The 25,304-nt window shown below is 73.8% G+C and overlaps 1 protein-coding gene across 1 annotated transcript in view; it reads right to left on the bottom strand.

Moving 5' to 3' along the window:
* Nucleotides 1-24,245, bottom strand: part of PRR12 (proline rich 12) — a 33,020-nt gene extending 8,775 nt beyond the window's left edge. Inside the window, exons 1-9 of the mRNA XM_064499530.1 lie at nucleotides 24,120-24,245; nucleotides 19,178-19,290; nucleotides 15,586-15,747; nucleotides 10,185-13,672; nucleotides 7,802-8,318; nucleotides 4,812-5,149; nucleotides 3,897-4,013; nucleotides 2,514-2,647; nucleotides 481-833 (exon numbers count right to left, since the gene is read on the bottom strand). Of these exons, the coding sequence (XP_064355600.1) occupies nucleotides 481-833; nucleotides 2,514-2,647; nucleotides 3,897-4,013; nucleotides 4,812-5,149; nucleotides 7,802-8,318; nucleotides 10,185-13,672; nucleotides 15,586-15,747; nucleotides 19,178-19,290; nucleotides 24,120-24,205 (5,308 nt within the window). The 5' untranslated portion in view covers nucleotides 24,206-24,245. The remainder of the gene's footprint in view (nucleotides 1-480; nucleotides 834-2,513; nucleotides 2,648-3,896; nucleotides 4,014-4,811; nucleotides 5,150-7,801; nucleotides 8,319-10,184; nucleotides 13,673-15,585; nucleotides 15,748-19,177; nucleotides 19,291-24,119) is intronic.
* Nucleotides 24,246-25,304: the final 1,059 nt, after the last annotated feature.

Raw genomic sequence — 25,304 nt, 5'->3', positions numbered from 1 at the left:
GCCCCCCCAGACCCCACGCTCCCTCCAAACCCCCCCAGGGGCCCCCCCCAGACCCCAAGGGCCCCCCCAAACCTGCCAAGGGCCCCCCCTAGACCCCAGGGCCCCCCCCAAAGCTGCGGGCCCCCCCCAAACACCCCCAAATCCCCCCCCAAACAAGCCCCAGGGTCCCCCCAACCCTCCCAAATCCCCCCCAAACAAGCCCCAGGGGCCCCCAAAAGACCCCCAAATCCCCCCCAAACAAACCCCAGGGCCCCCCCAGACCCCCGGGGGCCCCCCCAACCCCCCCAGGGCCCCCCCAGACCCCAGGGCCCCCCCCAAACCCGCCAAGGGCCCCCCAAACACCCCCAAATCCCCCCCAAACAAGCCCCGGGGGCCCCCCAAAGACCCCAAATCCCCCCCAAACAAACCCCAGGGCCCCCCCAGACCCCCGGGGGCCCCCCCAACCCCCCCAGGGCCCCCCCGGAGCGCGGGGCGCCTCACCCTCCTCGCTCTGGGGGTCGGGGCTGGACTCGGACTCGGACGACGTCGCCGCCTCCTTGAGCCACTTTTTCCGCTTCTTGGGGGGGGGCTCGGCCTTCACCTTGGGGGGCTTGGGCTTGGGCCGGGGGGGGCCCGGGGGGGGCCGGGGGGGCCCCGCGGCCGGCGCGGGGGCCGGGGCCTCGGCCTTGTCGCCCCGGGGGGGCCGCTCGGCTTTGGGGGGCCGCTCGGGGCGGGGGGGCTTGTCGGGGCGGGGGGGCTTGTCGGGGCGGGGGGGCTTCTCGGGGGCGTCGGGCTTGTCGGCTCGGGGGGGGGCCGGGGTCTTGGGGCCGGCGGCTTTGGGTTGGCTCTGCCTCCTGCGAGGGGGGGGGAAAGGGGGGGTTAGGAAAGGGGGGGGCCCGAAATGGCCCCGGGGGTCGGGGGGCCCCAAAATGGCCCCTGGGTGTTGGGGGGGGGGGCCAAAATGGCCCCTGGGGACCAGGGGGCAAGGGGAGCCCCCAAAGTGTCCCCAAGGCGATGGAGACCCCCCCAAAGGGTCCCTGGGGACCGGGGGGCAAGGGGACCCCCCCAAAGCATCCCCAAGGCGATGGGGACCCCAAAAAGGTCCCCTGGGGGCAAGCAGGACCCCCCCAAAGTGTCCCCTGGGGACCAGGGGGCAAGGGGAGCCCCCCAAAGTGTCCCCAAGGTGACGGGGACCCCCCCAAAATGTCCCCTGGGGAGTGGGGGGCAAGGGGACCCCCCCAAAGTGTCCCCAAGGTGATGGGGACCCCAAAAAGGTCCCCTGGGGGCAAGCAGGACCCCCCCCAAGTGTCCCCTGGGGACCGGGGGGCAAGGGGAGCCCCCCAAAGTGTCCCCAAGGTGACGGGGACCCCCCCAAAATGTCCCCTGGGGACTGGGGGGCAAGGGGACCCCCCCAAAGCATCCCCAAGGCAATGGGGACCCCAAAAAGGTCCCCTGGGGGCAAGGGGACCCCCCCCAAGTGTCCCCATGGCGATGGGGACCCCAAAAAGGACCCCTGGGGGAAATGGGGACCCCCCGAAGTGCCACCAGGGCAATGGGGACCTCCAAAAACGTCCCCCCAACCCTGTCATCCCATGTCCCCCCCCCCCGTGTCCCTGTGTCCCTGTGTCCGCTGGTCCCCCCCGTGTTCCTGTCCCCCCCCATGTCCCCGTGTCCCACCTGACAGCAGCGAGGGGCCGGCGCCAGGGCTTGCGGGAGCAGATCCGCACGGCCCCCACGGCCCCCCGTGTCCCTCGGCCCCCCCCGTGTCCCAGTGTCCCCCCCCCGTGTCCCCATGTCCCCCCCGTGTCCCACCGGACGGCGGCGAGGGGCCGGTGCCAGGGCTTGCGGGAGCAGACCCACACGGCCCCCGCGGCCCCGTGTCCCTGCGTGTCCCCCGTGTCCCCAGGTCCCCTGGCCCCCCCCATGTCCCAGTGTCCCCCCCCATGTCCCCGTGTCCCCCCTGTGTCCCTGTGTCCCCCCCGTGTCCCCCCCCCGTGTCCCCATGTCCCACCGGACGGCAGTGAAGGGCCGGTGCCAGGGCTTGCGGGAGCAGACCTGCACGGCCCCCGCGGCCCCCCGCATCTCCGGGTCTCCTCGTGTTCCTGTGTCCCCCATGTCCCCTGTGTCCCCGTGTCCCCCCCCATGTCCCCGTGTCCCCCCCCCGTGTCCCCGTGTCCCACCGGACGGCGGCGAGGGGCCGGTGCCAGGGCTTGCGGGAGCAGACCCGCACGGCCCCCGCGGCCCCCCGCGTCTCCGGGTCTCCTCGTGTCCCCGTGTCGCCAGGTCCCCTGGCCCCCCCCGTGTCCCCGTGTCCCCCCCCATGTCCCCGTGTCCCCCCCCGTGTCCCCGTGTCCCACCGGACGGCGGCGAGGGGCCGGTGCCAGGGCTTGCGGGAGCAGACCCGCACGGCCCCCGCGGCCCCCCGCGTCTCCGGGTCTCCTCGTGTCCCCGTGTCCCCAGGTCCCATGGACCCCCCCGTGTCCCCGTGTCCCCCCCCGTGTCCCCGTGTCCCCCCCCGTGTCCCCGTGTCCCACCGGACGGCGGCGAGGGGCCGGTGCCAGGGCTTGCGGGAGCAGACCCGCACGTAGTCCTTCTTGTTGATGTTCTCCAGGAACTTCACGTAGAGCCGCTGGTACCGGTTCTTGGCGTCCCCGAAGTAGCCCAGGTACTGCGGGGGGGGGGCGCGGGGGGGTCAGGGTGCCCCAAACACCCCCCCGGGACCCCCCCAGCCCCGAACACCCCCCAGGACCCCCTCGGTCACCCCCTGACCCCAAATACTCCCCAGGGACCCCCCAGGACCCGCCATCCACCCCCCAGCCCCAAATACTCCCCCGGGACCCCCCCAGGACCCCCCATCCACCCCCCAACCCCAAATACTCCCCTGGGACCCCCCCAGGACCCGCCATCCACCCCCCAACCCCAAATACTCCCCCGGGACCCCCCCAGGACCCCCCATCCACCCCCCAACCCCAAATACTCCCCCGGGACCCCCCCGGGACCCCCTCTGCCACCCCCCAGCCCCAAATACCCCCTGGGACCCCCCCAGGACCCCCCCATCCACCCCCATAACCCCAAATACCCCCTGGGACCCCCCCAGGACCCTCTCTGCCACCCCCCAACCCCAAATATCCCCCCAGGGACCCCCCCAGCCACCCCCCAACCCCAAATACCCCCCAAATACCCTCCCAGGGATCCCCTCGGTCACCCCTCGACCCCAAATACTCCCCAGGGACCCCCCAGGGACCCCCCCCCCAGCCCCAAATACCCCCCCCCCAGGGACCCCCCAGCCAGCTTCCGAACCCAAATCCCCCCCCCAGGCCCTCTTGTGCCCCCCAATACCCCTGGGGACCCCCAATACCCCTGGAGACCCCCTGGGGCCCCGTTTCCTGGGGGGGTCCTGTTCCCTGGGGGGGGTCCCCATTCCTGGGTGGGTCCTTGTCTTCCTGGGGGGTCCCCCATCTCCCTCGGGGGGGTCCTCATTCCTGGGGGGGCCCCCATCTCCCTCGGGGGGTCCCATTCCTGGGGGGGTCCCCTGTCTCCCTTGGGGGTCCCCCTCTTCCTTGGGGGGGTCCTTGTCTCCCTGTGGGAGTCCCCTGCTTCCCCGGGGGGTCCCCCTTTCTGGGGGGGTCCCTGTTTCCCTGGGGGGGTTCCCCTTCCCAGGGGGTCCCCGTTCCCCAGGGGGGGGTCTCCGTCTCACCGGGGGGGTCCCTGTTCCCCCGGGGGGTCTCCATCTCCCGGGGGGGGTCTCCATCTCTCCCAGGGGGGTCCCCGCTCCCCGGGGGGGATTCCCCTTCCCGGGGGGGGGGTTTCCCCTTCCCAGGGGGTCCCCATTCCCCTGGGGGGGTCCCTGTTCCCCGGGGGGGTTCCCCGTTCCCCGGGGGGGGGTCCCGGGGGGGTCGTCCCCCCCCCGCACTCACGTTGCTGGTGGCGCAGAACTGCCGCTGCCCGTCCTTGATCTCGGGGGTGAACTTCTGCAGCAGCGCCTTCTGCACCCGCCAGATCGGGGGGGGCTCCCGGCCCGTCTGCAGGGCCAGCTGGGCGCCGGGGGGGGGGGTCACGGCCGCCCCGGCCCCCCCCCGGCCCCTCGGACCCCCCCCGGCACACCCAGTCCCTCCCAGTTCCTCCCAGTCCCCCCCGAGACCCCCTGACCCTCCTGGTCCTTCAGAGTCTCTCCCAGTGCCCCCCGGTGTCTCTTCATCACTCCCAGTGCCTCCCAGTGCCTCCCCAGTGCCTCCCCATCACTCCCAGTGCCTCCCAGTGCCTCCCCAGTGCCTCCCCATCACTCCCAGTGCCTCCTTGTCACTCTCAGCACCTCCCCATCACTCCCAGAGACTCCCAGTGCCTCCCAATCACTCCCAGTCCCTCCCCAGAGCCTCCCTGTGCCTCCTTGTCACTCTCAGCACCTCCCCATCACTCCCAGTGCCTCCCAGTGCCTCCCAGTGCCTCCCCATCACTCCCAGTGCCTCCTTGTCACTCTCAGCACCTCCCCATCACTCCCAGTCCCTCCCAGTGTCTCCCCAGTGCCTCCCCATCACTCCCAGTCCCTCCCCAGAGCCTCCCTGTGCCTCTTTGTCACTCTCAGCACCTCCCCATCACTCCCAGAGGCTCCCAGTGCCTCCCCATCACTCCCAGTGCCTCCCCAGTGCCTCCCCATCACTCCCAGTGCCTCCTTGTCACTCTCAGCACCTCCCCATCACTCCCAGTCCCTCCCAGTGCCTCCCCAGTGCCTCCCCATCACTCCCAGTCCCTCCCAGTGCCTCCCCAGTCCCTCCCAGTGCCTCTCCAGTCCCTCCCAGCGCCTCCCAGCGCCTCCCAGCGCCCCCCGCGCCCACCTTGAGGGCCTGGATGTCCTCGACGCGCACCACGAACTCGTCGCGCTCGCGGAAGATGCCCTCGCCGCCGCTCTCGGCCTCGTCCTCGTCGGTGTCGCCGCACACGGCCGCCGTCTCCTGCTTCTTGGCCAGGTGCAGCGGCCGCGAGTCCTCGGGCTCCTCGTGCTCGGGCGAGGCGGGGGCCGCCGGCGCCTCGGGGGGGGCCCTGGCCGCCGCGGGGGGGGGTGACGCCGCCGCCACGGCCGCCGCCGCCGATGCCACCGCGGGGGGGGGCGGCTCGGGCTGCGAGCCCTCCGAGGGCGCCGGGCTGGGCGGCTTCTCCTCCGCCGGGGGGGCGTCTGCGGGGAGCCGGGGAGGGGGGGGTCACGACGTGGGGAACCCCCCCTCATATCGTGATATTGCGGGGGGGGGGGGAGATGTGGCACTGGGGGGGGGCTCCAGGAGGGTCCTGGGGGCACTTAGGGGTTCAGGGGAGGTCCCAGGGGACATTTAGGGGTCTCAGGAGGGTCCCGGGGGTGTGTGGGGGGGTCTCTAGGGGTCCCAGGGGACATTTAGGGCCCCTAGGGGTCTGGGGGGGTCTCCAGGGGTCCCGGGGGTCATTTAGGGGTCCCAGAAGGGCCCCAGGGGTCTGGGGGGGGGGTCTCTAGGGGTCCCGGGGGACATTTAGGGGTCCCAGAAGGGCCCCAGGGGTCCCAGGGGACATTGAGGGGTCCCAGGATGGTCCTGGGGGTCTGGGGGGGGTCTCTAGGGGTCCCGGGGGTCATTTAGGGGTCCCAGAAGGGCCCCAAGGGTCCCAGGGGACATTGAGGGGTCCCAGGATGATCCCAGGGGTCTGGGGGGGGTCTCTAGGGGTCCCGGGGCTCCAGGAGGGTCTCAGGAGGCACTTAGGGGTTCAGGGTAGGTCCCAGGGGTCATTTAGGCATCTCGGGATGGTCCCGCGGGTCTGGGGGGGGTCTCTAGGAGTCCCAGGGGACATTTAGGGGTCTCAGGATGGTCCCAGGGGTCTGGGGGGGGTCTCTAGGGGTCCTGGAGGTACGCAGGGGTCCCAGGAAGGTCCCAGGGGTCAGGGGGGACATTTAGGGATCTCAGGAGGGTCCCAGGGGTCTGCGAGAGGGTCCCAGGGGTCATTTAGTGGTCTCGGGAGGGTCCCAGGGGTCTGTGGGGGGTCTCTAGGGGACCTGGGGGGGATCCAGGGGACCCAGGAAGGTCCCAGGGGTTAGCGAGGAGTCCCAGGAGGGTCCCAGAAGGCACCTAGGGGACCCAGGAAGGTCCTGGGAGATATCTAGGGCTCCCAGGGGACATCTCAGGGCCCTGGAGAGCCCTGGGGGGGACCTAGGGGACCCAGGAAGGTCCTGGGAGATATCTAAGGGCCCTAGAGGGTCCCAGAAGGCACCTAGGGGACCCAGGAAGGTCCTGGGGGCTATCTAGGGCTCCCAGGGGACATCTCAGGGCCCTGGAGGGTCCCAGAGGGCACCTAGGGGACCCAGGAAGGTCCTGGGGGCTATCTAGGGCTCCCAGGGGACATCTCAGGGCCCTGGAGGGTCCCAGAAGGCACCTAGGAGATCCAGGAAGGTCCTGGGAGATATCTAGGGCTCCCAGGGGACATCTCAGGGCCCTGGAGGGTCCCAGGGGGGACCTAGGGGACCCAGGAAGGTCCTGGGAGATATCTAGGGCTCCCAGGGGACATCTCAGGGCCCTGGAGGGTCCCAGAAGGCACCTAGGGGACCCAGGAAGGTCCTGGGGGCTATCTAGGGCTCCCAGGGGACATCGCAGGGCCCTGGAGGGTCCCAGAAGGCACCTAAGGGACCCAGGAAGGTCCTGGGGGCTATCTAGGGCTCCCAGGGGACATCTCAGGGCCCTGGAGGGTCCCAGAAGGCACCTAGGGGACCCAGGAAGGTCCTGGGGGCTATCTAGGGCTCCCAGGGGACATCTCAGGGCCCTAGAGGGTCCCAGAGGGCACCTAGGAGACCCAGGAAGGTCCTGGGGGCTATCTAGGGCTCCCAGGGGACATCTCAGGGCCCTGGAGGGTCCCAGAAGGCACCTAGGAGACCCAGGAAGGTCCTGGGAGATATCTAGGGCTCCCAGGGGACATCTCAGGGCCCTGGAGGGTCCCAGAAGGCACCTAGGGGACCCAGGAAGGTCCTGGGGGCTATCTAGGGCTCCCAGGGGACATCTCAGGGCCCTGGAGGGTCCCAGAAGGCACCTAAGGGACCCAGGAAGGTCCTGGGAGATATCTAGGGCTCCCAGGGGACATCTCAGGGCCCTGGAGGGTCCCAGAAGGCACCTAGGGGACCCAGGAAGGTCCTGGGAGATATCTAGGGCTCCCAGGGGACATCTCAGGGCCCTGGAGGGTCCCAGAAGGCACCTAGGGGACCCAGGAAGGTCCTGGGAGATATCTAGGGCTCCCAGGGGACATCTCAGGGCCCTGGAGGGTCCCAGAAGGCACCTAGGGGACCCAGGAAGGTCCTGGGGGCTATCTAGGGCTCCCAGGGGACATCTCAGGGCCCTGGAGGGTCCCAGAAGGCACCTAGGGGACCCAGGAAGGTCCTGGGGGCTATCTAGGGCTCCCAGGGGACATCTCAGGGCCCTGGAGGGTCCCAGAAGACACCTAGGGGACCCAGGAAGGTCCTGGGGGCTATCTAGGGCTCCCAGGGGACATCTCAGGGCCCTGGAGGGTCCCAGAGGGCACCTAGGGGACCCAAGAAGGTCCTGGGGGCTATCTAGGGCTCCCAGGGGACATCGCAGGGCCCTGGAGGGTCCCAGAAGGCACCTAAGGGACCCAGGAAGGTCCTGGGAGATATCTAGGGCTCCCAGGGGACATCTCAGGGCCCTGGAGGGTCCCAGAAGGCACCTAGGAGACCCAGGAAGGTCCTGGGGGCTATCTAGGGCTCCCAGGGGACATCTCAGGGCCCTGGAGAGCCCCGGGGGGAGCCCAGGAGCCCCCCGAGGGTCCCCTGAGGGGCTGGTGGGGGGGGGATGGAGGCACCCACCGGCCGGGTCGGGGTCCTTGCGGTCGGCGGGGTCGTAGAGGGCGGAGATGGCGGAGGAGATGCTCTTCTGCAGGTCCTGGTTCTTGCTGACCGAGTCCTCCTCGTCGGAGGAGAAGGACGGCAGCGTCTCCAGGTTGCGCTTGAGCTCCTCGTCGAGCCGCTTGCAGGGGCTGGGGCAGGCCATGACCAGGCCCTCGCCCTCGGCCCCGTCCAGGCCCCCCCCCAGCATGGGGGGCCCCACGGCGAAGGGGGGCGCGGGGGGGGCCCGGGGCGTCTTGGAGGGGCTGGTGGCGGCCGGCGGCAGCTGCTGGCGCTTGCCGGACTTGAGGAAGTCGAGGAAGGAGGCCATGAAGCCCGACTTCATCTCCGGCTGCTTCTCCTCCACCTCCTTGATCTTCTGCTTGATGCGCTCCCGCGTCTGGCTGCTGTCCAGGGGCCCCTCGCCCGGGGGGGCGCCCGGGGGGGCCCCCGCCTCGGCCGGCGGCCCCTCGCCCCCCTTGGCCACCGCCAGCTTGATCTGGGGGGGGGGGACAGCGACCCGCGGCGGCGTCAGGGCACCCCTGCTGCCCCCCCCGGGTCCCTGTAGCCCCCCCCATACCCTGATAGCTCCCCAGGACCCCCCAGTGCCCCCCCCCCAGAATAGCCCAGTAGCCCCCCAGGACCTCCCAGTGCCCCCCAGCGTCTCCATAGCCCCCCAATATACCCCAATAGCCCCCCAGAACTTCCCAGTGACCCTGTAGCCCCCCAAAATACTCCTCTAAACACCCCCAGCACCCCCCAAACCCCCCCAGCACCCCCAAAACCCCCCATCCCAGCACCCCAGAGCATCCCCAGCCCCTCCAAAGACCCCCAGCACCCCCAAAACACCCCCAAAACCCCCCATCCCAGCACCCCAAAGCATCCCCAGCTCCTCCAAGGACCCCCAGCACCGCCCAAGCCCCCCCAGCACCCCCAAACGACCCCCAGTACCCCCAAACGCCCCATCCCAGCCCCCCAGAGCATCCCCAGCCCCTCCAACCCCCCCAGCACCCCCAAAACCCCCCATCCCAGCCCCCCAGAGCATCCCCAGCCCCTCCAAACACCCCCAGCACCCCCAAACCCCCCAGCACCCCCAAACCACCCCCAAAACCCCCCATCCCAGCACCCCAGAGCATCCCCAGCTCCTCCAAAGACCCCTCAGCACCCCCAAAACATCCCCAGCACCCCCCAAACACCCATCCCAGCACCCCAGAGCATCCCCAGCCCCTCCAAACACCCCCAAACCCCCCAGCACCCCCAAAACCCCCCATCCCAGCCCCCCAGAGCATCCCCAGCCCCTCCAACCCCCCCAGCACCCCCAAACACCCCATCCCAGCCCCCCAGAGCATCCCCAGCCCCTCCAAACCCCCCAGCACCCCCAAAACCCCCCATCCCAGCCCCCCAGAGCATCCCCAGCCCCTCCAACCCCCCCAGCACCCCCAAACCCCCCATCCCAGCCCCCCAGAGCATCCCCAGCCCCTCCAACCCCCCCAGCACCCCCAAACCCCCCATCCCAGCCCCCCAGAGCATCCCCAGCCCCTCCAAACCCCCCAGCACCCCCAAAACCCCCCATCCCAGCCCCCCAGAGCATCCCCAGCCCTTCCAAACCCCCCCAGCACCCCCAAAACCCCCCATCCCAGCACCCCAGAGCATCCCCAGCTCCTGCAGAGACCCCCAGCACCCCCAACCCCCCCGAGCACCCCCAAAACCCCCCATCCCAGCACCCCAGAGCATCCCCAGCTCCTCCAAACCCCCCCAGCCCCCCAGAGCATCCCCAGCTCCTCCAAACCCCCCCAGCACCCCCAAACCCCCATCCCAGCCCCTCCAAACCCCCCCAGCACCCCCAAACCCCCCAGCACCCCCAAAACACCCCCAAAACCCCCCATCCCAGCACCCCAGAGCATCCCCAGCCCCTCCAAACCCCCCAGCACCCCCAAACCCCCCATCCCAGCCCCCCAGAGCATCCCCAGCTCCTGCAGAGACCCCCAGCACCCCCAACCCCCCCGAGCACCCCCAAAACCCCCCAAAACCCCCCATCCCAGCCCCCCAGAGCATCCCCAGCTCCTCCAAACCCCCCCAGCACCCCCAAACCCCCCATCCCAGCCCCCCAGAGCATCCCCAGCACCCCCCAAACCCCCCCAGCACCCCCAAACCCCCCATCCCAGCCCCTCCAAACACCCCCAGCACCCCCAAACCCCCCAGCACCCCCAAAACACCCCCAAAACCCCCCATCCCAGCCCCCCAGAGCATCCCCAGCCCCTCCAACCCCCCCAGCACCCCCAAACCCCCCATCCCAGCCCCCCAGAGCATCCCCAGCCCCCCCCCGCGCCCCCCGGCCGCCCCCGGAGCCCCCCGCCGCCGTCACCTTGAGGGGCTTGAGGGGCTCCAGGGCGCCGGCGTCGTCCTCGGGGCCCTTCTTGCCCCGGCCCCGGCCGCGGCCGCGGGGCTTCTTGGGGCCGTCGGGGGCCAGGAGGCCGTGGGGCTCGGCCAGGGGCCGGATGCGGGGGCGGCCGCGGGGCCGGGGGGGCCCCTCGCGCTTGGGCTTGGTGGGCTTGCGGCCGCGCTTCTTGGGGCCCTCGTGGGCGCCGGGGTGGGGGCAGAAGTCGATGTCGCCCATGGGGCTGAGGCTGGGCCGCGCGCGGCAGCTGGAGATGAGGTCGGGCAGCAGGTCGGGCAGGCGGCGGCTGTTGAGGCGGATGTCGGCGGGGGCGTCCGCCTTGTCCTCGTCGTCCTCGAACTCGTACTCCTGCGCGTAGGTCTTCTTGGGCGGCGGGAAGGGCTCCCGCTTGCGCAGCAGGTGGAAGGAGGAGGTCTTGAGCAGCTTCTTGGGCTTGGAGGAGCAGAAGAGCGGCGAGGCCAGCGGCGGCTTGGCCCCCTCGCCGTGGCCGCCCTGGATGAGCCCCAGCGGCTCGGCGTTGACGGTGGAGGGCAGCTCGTGCTTGGCGGCCTCCAGCGCCAGGTGCTGCTCGCCCTCGCCGCCCCCCCCGCCGCCGCCGCCCCCCCCGCCGCCGCCGCTGCCGCCGCCGCCGCCGCAGAAGCCCGGGTAGCTCTGGCCCGGCGGCAGCATGTCGTAAGCGGGCGCCTTGAGGCCCTCGGGGCGCTCCAGGCCCGGCGCCTCGTCCTCGGCGCCCTTGGCGAAGTCGTCGGGGCCGCAGGGCGGCGGCCCGAACATGTCCTCCATGCCGGGGAAGAAGCTGCGGTCCTCGTCCTGCAGCAGCGAGTCCGGGAAGCAGATGGAGGTGAGGGGCACGAAGCGCTGCTTGGCGCCCGCCGGGCTGCCGCCCTCGAACGGGTGCTCCTTGGGCTCCAGCGGCGCCGGCGGCACCCGCTGCGAGGCCTCGGCCTCCAGGGCGGCCGGCGGCGGCAGCAGGTGGGCGGCCGCCGGCACCCCGCCGCCCTGGCCCAGGTGGGGCTCCAGCCCCAGCGGCGGCTCCAGGAAGTCCTGCATCTCCGGGGGCTGCGGCAGCACCTCCAGCGCCTCGGGCTGCAGCTGGGCCCGCAGGCGCGGCGAGGCCGGCGGCTCCAGCGCCTGGGCCCGGGCGTGCGCCTGCTGCAGATGGGCCTCCAGCGCCTGCAGCTGCAGCTGCGGCGAGGCGGCGGCGGGCGGCAGCCGCGGCGGCTCCAGCAAGTGCACGTCCAGCGGCGCCCGCGCCTTGCCGCGCCCGTGCAGCTGGCTCTGCGTGTGCGTCAGCACCGACGGCAGCAGCGGGGCCCCCCCGGCCGCGGCGGCGGCGGCGGCGGCGGCGGCACCCGGGGCCGGCGGCAGGGCCAGCGGCGGCAGCTCGGGCGCCGGCTCCAGCAGCAGCCCGTGGGGCTCCAGCGCGGCGTGCTCGGGCGTCTTCTGCAAGTAGGCGTGCGGCTGCGGCAGCTCCTTGCCGCCGGCGTCCAGGTGGGCGCCGGGCAGGTGCTCCACCTTCTTGAGCTCCGGCGCGTAGGAGTCGAGGGCGCCGGCTTGGTGGCCGTAGTGCACCACCGAGGTGGCCAGGGCCTCCGGGGTGGCGCGGGCGTGCGCGTAGTCCTTGGGCCGCTCCGCCTTCTTCTTCTCCTTGAGCAGCGAGAGCTCCAGCGCCGGGCCCTCCAGGTTGGAGTTGGGCCGGATGACGCTCTGCAGCTGGTAGCGCTCCTCGGCCTTGGCCAGGCCGCCGTAGGCCGCCAGCGCCTTGGGGCCGCGCTCCTCGCAGGCCGCCAGCGCCTCGCCGGGGCCCCGCGGCGGGCTGGGCGCCTGCAGCAGGTGCTGGATGAGGAAGTCCTCGTCCTCGCTGCGCTCGGCGCCCAGCAGCTCCGCCTCGCCCTTGGCCTTGCCGTAGGCCGGGCCGCGCTCCAGGGCGGCGGGCGCCGCGCCGTAGCCCTGCGCCGGCGCCATGAAGGAGGGCGACAGCACCGAGCTCAGGTACTTCTGCGACTGGCCCGGCGAGGCCCCGCTCTGCGGCCGGGCGCCCGGCGGCGACTGCAGCGGCCGGATGATCTGCGAGGGGCTGGAGTCGCCCAGCGGCTGCCCGTGGGCGTAGGGCAGGCCCTGCCCGTGCGCCGGCATGGCCGGCGAGTGCCCGGTGCTGTAGCTCAGCGAGGGGCTGGCGGTGGGCAAGCCCTGCGAGTGGGGCGGCCCGTAGCCCCCGGGGCCGCCCGCCTCGGCCTGCACGCCGTAGGGCAGCGCCTGCAGCTGCTCGGGCGAGTAGCTCTGGCTGGCGCAGGGCTGCAGGCCCGGCCCGCTCTGCCCGCCCTGGCTCGGCGCCGCTTGGCCCGCCGGGTAGCTCTGCGCCTTGCCGCCGCCGCCGCCCAGCTCGGAGGCGGCCCCGCCGCCGCCGCCGCCGCCGCCGCCGCCGCCGCCGAAGCCCTGCGAGGCCTGGCTCACGGCCGAGAGGCTCGGGGGCTGGCTGCCGCCGTAGCCGCCCGCCTGCCCCATGGCCAGCAGGCCCTGCGGCTGCCCCGGCGAGTAGGCCGGCGACTGGCTGGCGATGACGGAGCTGGCCTTGGGCGTCGACGGCGTGTAGCTGCTTTGGCACTTGGGGGTGGCGGTGGAGCGGGGCGGCTGCCGCGAGGCCGAGTAGCTCTTGGACTTGGAGGACGAGGCGGCAGCGGCGGCGGCGCCGGCGGAGTAAGCGGGCGACTGGATGATGGGCCGGTAGCCGGGCGCCGGGGCGTCCTGCCGCGCCGCCGGGGCCGCCTTGGGCGGCGGCTGGGAGCCCTCGGAGGCGGCGGGCGAGGGCTCGCCGAGGGGGCTGCAGGCCAGGCCGGCGGCGGCGGCGGCGCGCGGCGGCATTTGCTGGTAGGCACCGCCGCAGCTCAGGTAGTGCTGCAGCGAGTGGGCGGCGGGCGGCAGCCCGGCCTGGGCGCCGGCGGGCCGCTGGTAGTGCTTGATGACGCTGTCCTGGCGCGGCACGGCGCGCTCGCCGCCGCCGCCGCCGCCGAAGACGGCCGCGTTGTAGAGCTGCGGCGGCGGCGGCGGCGGCGGGGGCTGCTCGGCGGGCGCCGCCAGCGCCGAGGGCAGCAGGTTGAACTGGGAGGGCAGGTGACGCGAGGCGGATTCCTGGGCGCTGCGGTAGGCCGAGCTCTGCGCCCCGGGCAGCCCCGGGCCCAGCACGGCGCCGCCGAGGCGCTCGAAGCTCAGCGAGGCCGGCACGCTGGGCTGCGACGGCTTGATGTGCAGCAGCGGCTCGTGCGGCGACAGCAGCCCGTTGGAGCTGGGGCTGAAGGCCGCGTCTTGCAGGCTCAGCGAGGAGCTCACCGGGAAGCTGCGCCCGCTGAACGACGCCGGGTGCTGGTAGGCGCTCAGCGCCGACGACGACGGGAAGGTGCCCGAGCCCGGCAGGGCGCCCGAGATGAAGAGCTCGGCCGGCGCCGGCGTGTGCATGGCTGCGGGCGGCGGGCGCCCCGTCAGCGGGGCCCTGCCGCCCGGCCGGGGGGTGACGGGGGGGGGGGATCCCGCCGCCCCGGGGCAGGTTACGGCCCCCCGGGGCACGCAGGGACCCCCTGGGGCACGTAGGGACCATCTAGGGCACATAGGGAGCCCCCAGGGGCACATAGGGACCATCTGGGGCACATAGGGACCCACCGGGGCACATAGGTACTCTCTGGGGCATATAGGGACCCCCAGGGGCACGCAGGGACCCCTTGGGGCACATAGGGACCCCCCCGGGGCGTGCAGGGACCCTCTGGGACACGTAGGGACACCCTGAGGCACGTAGGGACCCCCCGGGGCACATAAGGAGCCCCCAGGGGCACGCAGGGACCCCCCGGGGCACATAGGGACCCCCAGGGCATGTGGGGACCCTCTGGGGCACGCAGGGACCCCCCCGGGGCGTGCAGGGACCCTCTGGGACACGTAGGGACTCCCTGAGGCACGTAGCGATCCTCTGGGGCACGTAGGGACCCCCCGGGACACATAAGGAGCCCCCAGGGGCACGCAGGGACCCCCCGGGGCATATAGGGACCCCCAGGGCATGTAGGGACCCTCTGGGGCACATAGGGACCCCCTGAGGCACGTAGCGATCCTCTGGGGCACGTAGGGACCCCCCGGGGCACATAGGGACCCTCTGGGACACGTAGGGACTCCCTGAGACACGTAGCGATCCTCTGGGGCACGTAAGGACCCCCCCGGGGCACATAAGGAGCTCCCAGGGGCACGCAGGGACCCCCCGGGGCATATAGGGACCCTCTGGGGCACATAGGGACCCCCCTGGGGCATGTAGGGACCCTCTGGGACACGTAGGGACCCCCTGAGGCACGTAGCGATCCTCTGGGGCATGCAGGGACCCCCCGGGGCACATAGGGACCCACCGGGGCACGTAGGGACCCCCTGAGGCACGTAGCGATCCTCTGGGGCATGTAGGGACCCCCCCGGGGCACATAAGGAGCCCCCAGGGGCACGCAGGGACCCCCCGGGGCACATAGGGACCCCCCCGGGGCATGTAGGGACCCCCTGAGACATGTAGCGATCCTCTGGGGCACGTAGGGACCCCCCGGGACACATAAGGAGCCCCCAGGGGCACGCAGGGACCCCCCGGGGCATATAGGGACCCCCAGGGCATGTGGGGACCCTCTGGGGCACATAGGGACCCCCTGGGACCCATACGAGCCCCCCAAGGCACATAGGGATCCCATGGGGCACATAGGGACCCCCCGGGGCACACAGGGATCCCCTGGGGCATGTAGGGACCCCCCCGGGGCGGGTTACAGCTCCCCAGGACGCACAGGGACCCGCTGAGGCACATAGAGACCCCCCCAGGGGCACGTAGGGACCCCCCAGAGCACATAGGGACCCCATGGGGCACGTAGGGACCCCCCTGGGACAGGTTACAGCCCCCCGGGGCACATAGGAACCCCCCCAGGGCAAATAGGGGCCCCCCCGGGGCAGGATGGGACCCCCTGGGGCAAACAGGGACCCTCTGGGGCAGGTTAGGGACCCCCTGGGACATATAAGAACCCCCCCGGGGGCAGGCTGGGACCCCCGGGAGCAGGATGGGACCCTCTGGGGCAGGTTAAGGACCCCCTGGGGCAAACAGGGACCCTCTGGGGCATACAAGGACCCCCCCGGGGGCAAATAGGGACCCCCTGGGGCAGGCTGGGACCCCCAGGGGGGCAAAGGGGAGCCCCTGGGGGCAGGATGGGACCCTGTGGGGCAGGTTAAGGGTTCCCTGGGGCAAACAGGGACCCTCTGGGGCAGGATGGGACCCTCTGGGGCAGGTTAAGGACCCCCTGGGGCAAACAGGGACCATCTAGACATATAAGAACCCCCCCGGGGGGGCTCCCAGCGCTCCCAGTCTTACCAGTCTGCCAGGAGGGGGTGCGGAACTGGGAGAGGAGGGAGGAGGCCGAAGGCCCCGGCTGCGGCGCCCGCGACTCCAGCGCCGAGATGAGGTTCATGACGGAGGCGTCGGGGGCGGCGCCGCCCGCGTGGTGCAGCCCCGTCTCGAAGAGCCCCGACAGCCCTGCCGCGGCCGTCAGCGCCCGGGGTGACACCGCGGGGACACGGGGACAGGGACACGGCCGCGGGGACGGGGACACCACCGCGGGGATGGGGACCGGGACCGGGACGCGACCGCGTGGTGCAGCCCCGTCTCGAAGAGCCCCGACAGCCCTGCCGCGGCCGTCAGCGCCCGGGGTGACACCGCGGGGACACGGGGACAGGGACACGGCCGCGGGGACGGGGACACCACCGCGGGGATGGGGACCGGGACCGGGACGCGACCGCGTGGTGCAGCCCCGTCTCGAAGAGCCCCGACAGCCCTGCCGCGGCCGTCAGCACCCGGGGTGACACCGCGGGGACACGGGGACAGGGACACGGCCGCGGGGACCGGGAAGTGACCACGGGGACCGGGACGTGACAGCGGGGACGGGGACGTGACAGCGGGGACGGGGACGCGACCGCGTGGTGCAGCCCCGTCTCGAAGAGCCCCGACAGCCCTGCCGCGGCCGTCAGCGCCCGGGGACGATGCCACCGCCGCGGGGACGGGGACGCGGGGACGGGGACACGGCCGCGGGGACGGGGACGCAGGGACAGGGACACGGCCGCGGGGACGGGGACCGGGACCGGGACGCGACCGCGTGGTGCAGCCCCGTCTCGAAGAGCCCCGACAGCCCTGCCGCGGCCGTCAGCACCCGGGGTGACACCGCGGGGACACGGGGACAGGGACACGGCCGCGGGGACCGGGAAGTGACCACGGGGACCGGGACGTGACAGCGGGGACCGGGACGTGACAGCGGGGACGGGGACGTGACAGCGGGGACGGGGACGCGACCGCGTGGTGCAGCCCCGTCTCGAAGAGCCCCGACAGCCCTGCCGCGGCCGTCAGCGCCCGGGGACGATGCCACCGCCGCGGGGACGGGGACGCGGGGACGGGGACACGGCCGCGGGGACGGGGACGCAGGGACAGGGACACGGCCGCGGGGACGGGGACCGGGACCGGGACGCGACCGCGTGGTGCAGCCCCGTCTCGAAGAGCCCCGACAGCCCTGCCGCGGCCGTCAGCGCCCGGGGACGATGCCACCGCCGCGGGGACGGGGACGCGGGGACGGGGACACGGCCGCGGGGACGGGGACGCAGGGACAGGGACACGGCCGCGGGGACGGGGACCGGGACCGGGACGCGACCGCGTGGTGCAGCCCCGTCTCGAAGAGCCCCGACAGCCCTGCCGCGGCCGTCAGCGCCCGGGGACGATGCCACCGCCGCGGGGACGGGGACGCGGGGACGGGGACACGGCCGCGGGGACGGGGACGCGGGGACAGGGACACGGCCGCGGGGACGGGGACCGGGACCGGGACGCGACCGCGTGGTGCAGCCCCGTCTCGAAGAGCCCCGACAGCCCTGCCGCGGCCGTCAGCGCCCGGGGACGATGCCACCGCCGCGGGGACGGGGACGCGGGGACAGGGACACGGCCGCGGGGACCGGGACGTGACAGCGGGGACTGGGACGCGACCGCGTGGTGCAGCCCCGTCTCGAAGAGCCCCGACAGCCCTGCCGCGGCCGTCAGCGCCCGGGGACGATGCCACCGCCGCGGGGACACGGGGACAGGGACACGGCCGCGGGGACATGGACACGGCCGCGGGGACGGGGACGCGGGGACAGGGACACGGCCGGGGGGACGGGGACCGGGACGCGACCGCGTGGTGCAGCCCCGTCTCGAAGAGCCCCGACAGCCCTGCCGCGGCCGTCAGCGCCCGGGGACGATGCCACCGCCGCGGGGACGGGGACGCGGGGACAGGGACATGGCCGCGGGGACCGGGAAGTGACCACGGGGACCGGGACGTGACAGCGGGGACGGGGACGCGACCGCGTGGTGCAGCCCCGTCTCGAAGAGCCCTGACAGCCCTGCCGCGGCCGTCAGCGCCCGGGGACGATGCCACCGCCGCGGGGACGGGGACGCGGGGACGGGGACACGGCCGCGGGGACCGGGACGTGACCATGGGGACCGGGACGTGACAGCGGGGACGGGGACGCGACCGCGTGGTGCAGCCCCGTCTCGAAGAGCCCCGACAGCCCTGCCGCGGCCGTCAGCGCCCGGGGACGATGCCACCGCCGCGGGGACGGGGACGCGGGGACAGGGACACGGCCGGGGGGAGCGGGACGTGACCACGGGGACCGGGACGTGACAGCGGGGACGGGGACGCGACCGCGTGGTGCAGCCCCGTCTCGAAGAGCCCCGACAGCCCTGCCGCGGCCGTCAGCGCCCGGGGACGATGCCACCGCCGCGGGGACGGGGACACGGGGACAGGGACACGGCCGCGGGGACCGGGACGTGGCCACGGGGCGATGGAGACATGACGGGGACGTGACCACGGGGACAGGGACATGGCGACAGGGACAGGACCATGGGCATGGGGACACGGCTGCACGGACCGGGACGAGGCCGCGAGGCGATGGGGACGTGACCGTGGGGACAGGGACGAGGGGATGCGACCACAGGGATGGGGACACGGCCGTGGGGACCGGGACGCAATGGGGACGTGACCGCGGGGACGGGGATGAAGCCGTGGGGCAACGGGGACACGACGGGGACGTGACCACGGGGACAGGGACACGACCACGGGGACAGGGCCATAGGGACCGGGACGAGGCTGCGAGGCGATGGGGACGTGACCGTGGGGACGGGGACACCACCGTGGGGACGCGGACACCACCGTGGGGACATCATCATGGAGACGGGGACATGGCCACGGTGACGGGGACATGGACACCACCGTGGGGACATCATCATGGGGACGGGGACATGGCCACGGGGATGGGGACATGGACACCACCGTGGGGACATCATCATGGGGACGGGGACACGGACACCACCGTGGGGACATCATCATGGGGACGGGGACACCGCCGCGGGGATGGGGACATGGACACCACCGTGGGGACATCATCATGGGGACGGGGACATGGCCACGGGGATGGGGACATGGACACCACCGTGGGGACATCATCATGGGGACGGGGACACCGCCGCGGGGACCCTGCCGTGGGGACATCATCATGGGGACAGGGACCCCGCCGTGGGGACATCATCATGGGGACGGGGACATGGACACTGCCACATGGACACTGCCGTGGGGACATCATCATGGAGACGAGGACATGGCCACGGGGACGTGGATGCTGCGGGGACCCTGCCGTGGGGACATCATCATGGGGACAGGGACCCCGCCGTGGGGACATCATCATGGGGACGGGGACACGGACACCGCCACATGGACACTGCCGTGGGGACACAGACAGTGCTGCAGCGACGGGGACACCGGGGACGCTGCAACCAGGACGGGGCCACCCGGACGGGGCCAGGGGGACGCCGGGACGCAGCCACGGCCCGGGCGGGACGGTGGGGGGTGACAGGGGGGTGACAGGGAGGTGACAGGGAGGTGACGCGGCGGTACCTGGGGGGTGGTGGTTGGCGGCATAGCCCTGGAGCGGGTGCGGGGCGCCGTAGGGCTGCCGGTGCAGCAGGTCGGCGTCCGGGTGGGCCCCGCGCGAGCCCCCGTACACCAGGCTGCGGGGACAAGCGTGCACGAGTGTCACACGAGCGTCACACGAGCGTCACACGAGCGTCGCACGAGGGGCCGCGCGCACGGACCCCCCCCGGGGAGCGGGAACGAGGGCCCCGCGCGAGCCCCCGGACACCAGGCTGCGGGGACAAGCGTGCACGAGTGTCACACGAGTGTCACACGAGCGTCGCACGAGCGTCGCACGAGCGTCGCACGAGGGGCCGTGCGCACGGACCCCCCCCGGGAGCGGGAACGAGGGCCCCGCGCGAGCCCCCGTACACCAGGCTGCGGGGACAAGCGTGCACGAGTGTCACACGAGCGTCACACGAGTGTCACACGAGCGTCGCACGAGCGTCACACGAGCGTCGCACGAGCGTCGCACGAGGGGCCGCGCGCACGGACCCCCCCCGGGAGCGGGAACGAGGGCCCCGCGCGAGCCCCCATACACCAGGCTGCGGGGACAAGCGTGCACGAGTGTCACACGAGTGTCACACGAGCGTCACACGAGCGTCACACGAGGGGCCGCGCGCACGGACCCCCCCCGGGAGCGGGAACGAGGGCCCCGCGCGAGCCCCCGGACACCAGGCTGCGGGGACAAGCGTGCACGAGTGTCACACGAGCGTCACACGAGCGTCCCACGAGCGTCGCACGAGCGTCGCACGAGGGGCCGCGCGCACGGACCCCCCCCCGGGAAGCGGGAACGAGGGCCCCGCGCGAGCCCCCGGACACCAGGCTGCGGGGACAAGCGTGCACGAGTGTCACACGAGCGTCACACGAGCGTCCCACGAGCGTCGCACGAGCGTCGCACAAGGGGCCGCGCGCACGGACCCCCCCCCGGGAAGCGGGAACGAGGGCCCCGCGCGAGCCCCCGGACACCAGGCTGCGGGGACAAGCGTGCACGAGTGTCACACGAGCGTCACACGAGCGTCCCACGAGCGTCGCACGAGCGTCACACGAGCGTCGCACGAGCGTCGCACGAGGGGCCGCGCGCACGGACCCCCCCCGGGAGCGGGAACGAGGGCCCCGCGCGAGCCCCCATACACCAGGCTGCGGGGACAAGCGTGCACGAGTGTCACACGAGTGTCACACGAGCGTCACACGAGCGTCACACGAGCGGCCGCGCGCACGGACCCCCCCCGGGAAGCGGGAACGAGGGCCCCGCGCGAGCCCCCGTACACCAGGCTGCGGGGACAAGCGTGCACGAGTGTCACACGAGCGTCGCACGAGTGTCACACGAGCGTCGCACGAGCGTCGCACGAGTGGCCGCGCGCACGGACCCCCCCGGGAAGCGGGAACGAGGGCCCCGCGTGAGCCCCCGGACACCGGGCCGCGGGGACAGCACGGCTCGCACCAGCGTCGCACGAGCGTCGCACGAGGGCTCGCACGAGCACCCCGGACAGACCTCGCACGAGGGGGACGCGCGCAGCCCCCCCCGGACACCAGGCTGCAGGGAAAGGGGGGGGGTCAGCACGCGCGCGAGGGGGTCGCGGGCACCCGCCACGCACGGCCCTCGCACGAGGGGGTCACGCGCAGGCAGCCGGCAACCCGCGCGGCAGCGTGAGCGTGCGACGCACCGCAGTGCCCGGCCCACGCATGAGGGGGGACGTACGAGCACGTGCAACGCCTGCAGTCGTGCGACGCACGAGGGCCAGGCTACGCCCACGAGGCAGGCGTGCAACACCAGCAGCCGTGCAAGGCGCGTGACACGCGCGGCCAGGCAACGGCACCGCCGCGCACAGCCCCCCGTGCAAGGCGTGCGACACGGGTGCCCGTGCGACGGCCGCAGAGCTCGCCCGGAAACGCGGCCTGGCACCAGCAGCAGCGCTTGTGCGAGGCGTGCGACGCCCGGAGCCGCGTGCCGCGCGTGATGCTGGGGTGGTGCACGGGCACCCGGCGCCCTCCTGTCCCTGGTGCACGGGGACCTGGCACCCTCCTGTCCCCATCGCACGAGGACCTGATGCACGAGGACCCGGCGCACGAGGACCCGGCAGCCTCCCGCACGTGGGTGCACGGGGACCTGGCACCCTCCTGTCCCCATCGCACGAGGACCTGATGCACGGGGACCTGGCACATGGGGACACAGCACCCTCCTGTCCCCATCGCACGAGGACCCGGTGGCCTCCTGCCCACAGGTGCACGAGGACCCGGCGCACGAGGACCCGCAGGTGCACGGGGACCTGGCACCCTCCTGTCCCCATCGCATGAGGACCTGATGCACAAGGACCTGGCGGCCTCCTGCCCACAGGTGCACGAGGACCCGGCGCACGAGGACCCGGCAGCCTCCCGCCCGCGGGTGCACGGGGACCTGGAGCACGAGGACCCGGCGCACGAGGACCCGGCAGCCTCCCGCATGCGGGTGCACAGGGACCTGGAGCACGGGGACCTGGCGCCCTCCTGTCCCCATCGCACGAGGACCTGATGCACGAGGACCTGGTGGCTTCTGACCTGCAGGTGCACGAGGACCCGGCGCACAAGGACCCGGCAGCCTCCCGCACGTGGGTGCACGGGGACCTGGCGCCCTCCTGTCCCCATCGCACAAGGACCAGATGCACGAGGACCCGTTGCACGAGGACCCGGCAGCCTCCTGCCCACAGGTGCACGAGGACCCGGCGCACGAGGACCTGGCGCACGAGGACCCGGCAGCCTCCCGCCCGCGGGTGCACGGGGACCTGGAGCACGAGGACCCGGCGCACGAGGACCCGGCAGCCTCCCGCATGCGGGTGCACAGGGACCTGGAGCACGGGGACCTGGCGCCCTCCTGTCCCCATCGCACGAGGACCTGATGCACGAGGACCTGGTGGCTTCTGACCTGCAGGTGCACGAGGACCCGGCGCACAAGGACCCGGCAGCCTCCCGCACGTGGGTGCACGGGGACCTGGCGCCCTCCTGTCCCCATCGCACAAGGACCAGATGCACGAGGACCCGTTGCACGAGGACCCGGCAGCCTCCTGCCCACAGGTGCACGAGGACCCGGCGCACGAGGACCTGGCGCACGAGGACCTGGCGCCCTCCTGTCCCCATCGCACAAGGACCTGGCGCACGAGGACCCGGCAGCCTCCCGCACGTGGGTGCACGAGGACCCGGCGCACGAGGACCCGGCAGCCTCCCGCACGCGGGTGCACGAGGACCCGGCGCACGAGGACCCGGCAGCCTCCTGCCCACAGGTGCACGGGGACCTGGCGCCCTCCTGTCCCCATCGCACAAGGACCTGGCGCACGAGGACCCGGCAGCCTCCCGCACATGGGTGCACGAGGACCTGGCGCACGAGGACCCGGCAGCCTCCCGCACGCGGGTGCACGGGGACCTGGCCCCCTCGTGTCCCCATCGCACGAGGACCCGATGCACGAGGACCTGATGCACGAGGACCCGGCAGCCTCCCGCACATGGGTGCACGAGGACCCGGCGCACGAGGACCCGGCGCACGAGGACCCGCAGGTGCACGGGGACCCGGCCCCCTCGTGTCCCCATCGCACGAGGACCTGATGCACGAGGACCCGGCAGCCTCCTGCCCACAGGTGCACGGGGACCCAGCGCACAAGGACCCGGCAGCCTCCCGTCCACAGGTGCACGGGGACCTGGAGGCCTCCCGCACGCGGGTGCACGGGGACCCGGCGCCCTCCTGTCCCCATCGCACAAGGACCTGATGCACGAGGACCTGATGCACGAGGACCCGGCAGCCTCCCGCACGCGGGTGCACGGGGACCTGGAGCACGGGGACCCAGCCCCCTCGTGTCCCCATCGCACAAGGACCCGGCGCACGAGGACCTAGTGGCCTCCCGCCCGCGGGCGCACGGGGACCCGGCTCTCTGGCACCTCTGCCCCGGTGCACCGGGTCCTCGTGTCGCCTCCTCCCGGGGCACCGGGCTCCCGGCACCTTTTCCCCCGGTGCACCGGGTCCCCAGACCCCCTCCCCCCGGTGCACCGGGTCCCCAGACCCCCCTGCTCCCGGTGCACCGGGACCTGGCACCTTTTTCCCCCAGTGTCCCAGGCTCCTGCACCCCAGCTCCCGGTGCACCGGGTCCCCAGGTCCCCCAGCTCCCAGTGCCCCGGGCTCCTGCAGCTCTCCCCCCGGTGCACCGGGTCCCCAGGTCCCTCAGCTCCCGGTGCACCGGGCTCCTGCAGCTCTCCCCCCGGTGCACCGGGCTCCCAGACCCCCCAGCTCCCGGTGCACCGGGCTCCTGCACCCCTCCTCCCGGTGCACCGGGTCCCCAGGCCCGGCAGCTCCCGGTGCCCCGGGCTCCTGCACCTCTCCCCCCGGTGCACCGGGCTCCCAGACCCCCCAGCTCCCGGTGCCCCCGGCTCCTGCAGCTCTCCCCCCGGTGCACCGGGCTCCCAGACCCCCCAGCTCCCGGTGCCCCGGGCTCCTGCACCTCTCCCCCCGGTGCACCGGGCTCCCAGACCCCCCAGCTCCCGGTGCCCCCGGCTCCTGCACCTCTCCCCCCGGTGCACCGGGCTCCCAGACCCCCCAGCTCCCGGTGCACCGGGCTCCTGCACCTCTCCCCCCGGTGCACCGCGCCCCCAGGCCCGGCAGCTCCCGGTGCCCCGGGCTCCTGCACCTCTCCCCCCGGTGCACCGGGTCCCCAAACCCCTCAGCTCCCGGTGCACCGGGCTCCTGCAGCTCTCCCCCCGGTGCACCGGGTCCCCAGACCCGCCTCGTCCCGGTGCCCCGGGCTCCTGCAGCTCTCCCCCCGGTGCACCGGGCTCCCAGACCCCCCAGCTCCCGGTGCCCCGGGCTCCTGCACCTCTCCCCCCGGTGCACCGGGCTCCCAGACCCGCCTCGTCCCGGTGCCGCGGCCCCCCGCGCCCCCTCCCGCCGCCGCCGCCGCCGCCGCACCTGGCCTTGGCGGAGCGCTCGTAGGTCCAGCCGGGGCCGGCGGCCAGCGGGTCCCCGAAGCCGGCGGCCGGGTAGTTCCTGTCCATGGGGGCGGGCGGCGGCCGCGGCGGCCCCGGCGCGGCGAGGCGGGGCGGGCCGGGCCCCGCGCCGCGGCGGCCGGGCCGGGCCGGGCCGGGCCGGGCGGCGGCGGGGGAGGGAGGGGAGGGGAGGGGGCGGCGCGGGCCCCGCCGCGGCGGCGCCCCCGGGGCCGGGCCGGGCGGCTGGGCCGGGGGCGGCGGGGGGCGGCGGAGGGCGGCGGCGGCGGCGGGAGCGGTCACGGAGCGGCCATGTTCGCTGGGCAGCGCTGCCGCCGCTTCCTCCCACAATGCCCCGCGCGCGCCGCCGCGGCAGGGGCGGGGCCGGGGGCGGGGCCTCGCCGGGGAGGGGCGGGGCCGCGCGCGACGCGACGTCCTGCTGCCGCTGCTGCTGCCGGCGGCGGCGGCGGCGGCGGCTCCGCGGAGGGGCCGCGCGGTTCCCCCCCCCCAACCGGGACCCGGAGCCCCCCGACGGGGCGGGGACCCCCCCACCGGGACCCGGAGCCCCAACGGGGCCGGCTTCACCTCACGGATCCCCCCCCCGGGGCTGGGAGCCCCCTGACGGGGCGGGGACCCCCCCCCCGGGACCCGGAGCCCCAACGGGGCCGGCTTCACCTCACGGATCCCCTGAACGGGGCCGGGAGCCCCAACGGGGCCGGGATCCCCTCACAGACCGCCCCTCCTCGGGATCGGGAGCCCCCCCGGGACCGGCTTCACCTCACGGACCCCCCCAATGGGACCGCGATCCCCCCCCCGGGACCCGGAGCCCCAACGGGGCCGGCTTCACCTCACGGATCCCCCGAATGGGACCCGGAGCCCCCCGACGGGACCGGGACCCCCCCACCGGGACCAGGAGCCCCAACGGGACCGGCTTCACCTCACGGATCCCCCCCCGCGGGACCGGAGCCCCCCAAAGGGGCTGGGACCCCCCCCGGGAGCAGGAGCCCCCCCGGGACCGGCTTCACCTCACGGATCCCCCGAACAGGACCCGGAGCCCCAACGGGGCCGGGATCCCCTCACAGACCGCCCCTCCTCGGGACCGGGAGCCCCCCCCGGGACCGGCTTCACCTCACGGACCCCCCCCGGGACCGGCTTCACCTCACGGACCCCC

This window comes from Dromaius novaehollandiae, chromosome 31 (genome assembly GCF_036370855.1).
Source record: "Dromaius novaehollandiae isolate bDroNov1 chromosome 31, bDroNov1.hap1, whole genome shotgun sequence".
In the NCBI taxonomy this organism is placed as follows: Eukaryota; Metazoa; Chordata; class Aves; order Casuariiformes; family Dromaiidae; genus Dromaius; species Dromaius novaehollandiae.
This window is presented reverse-complemented; position numbering and strand designations above follow the sequence as displayed.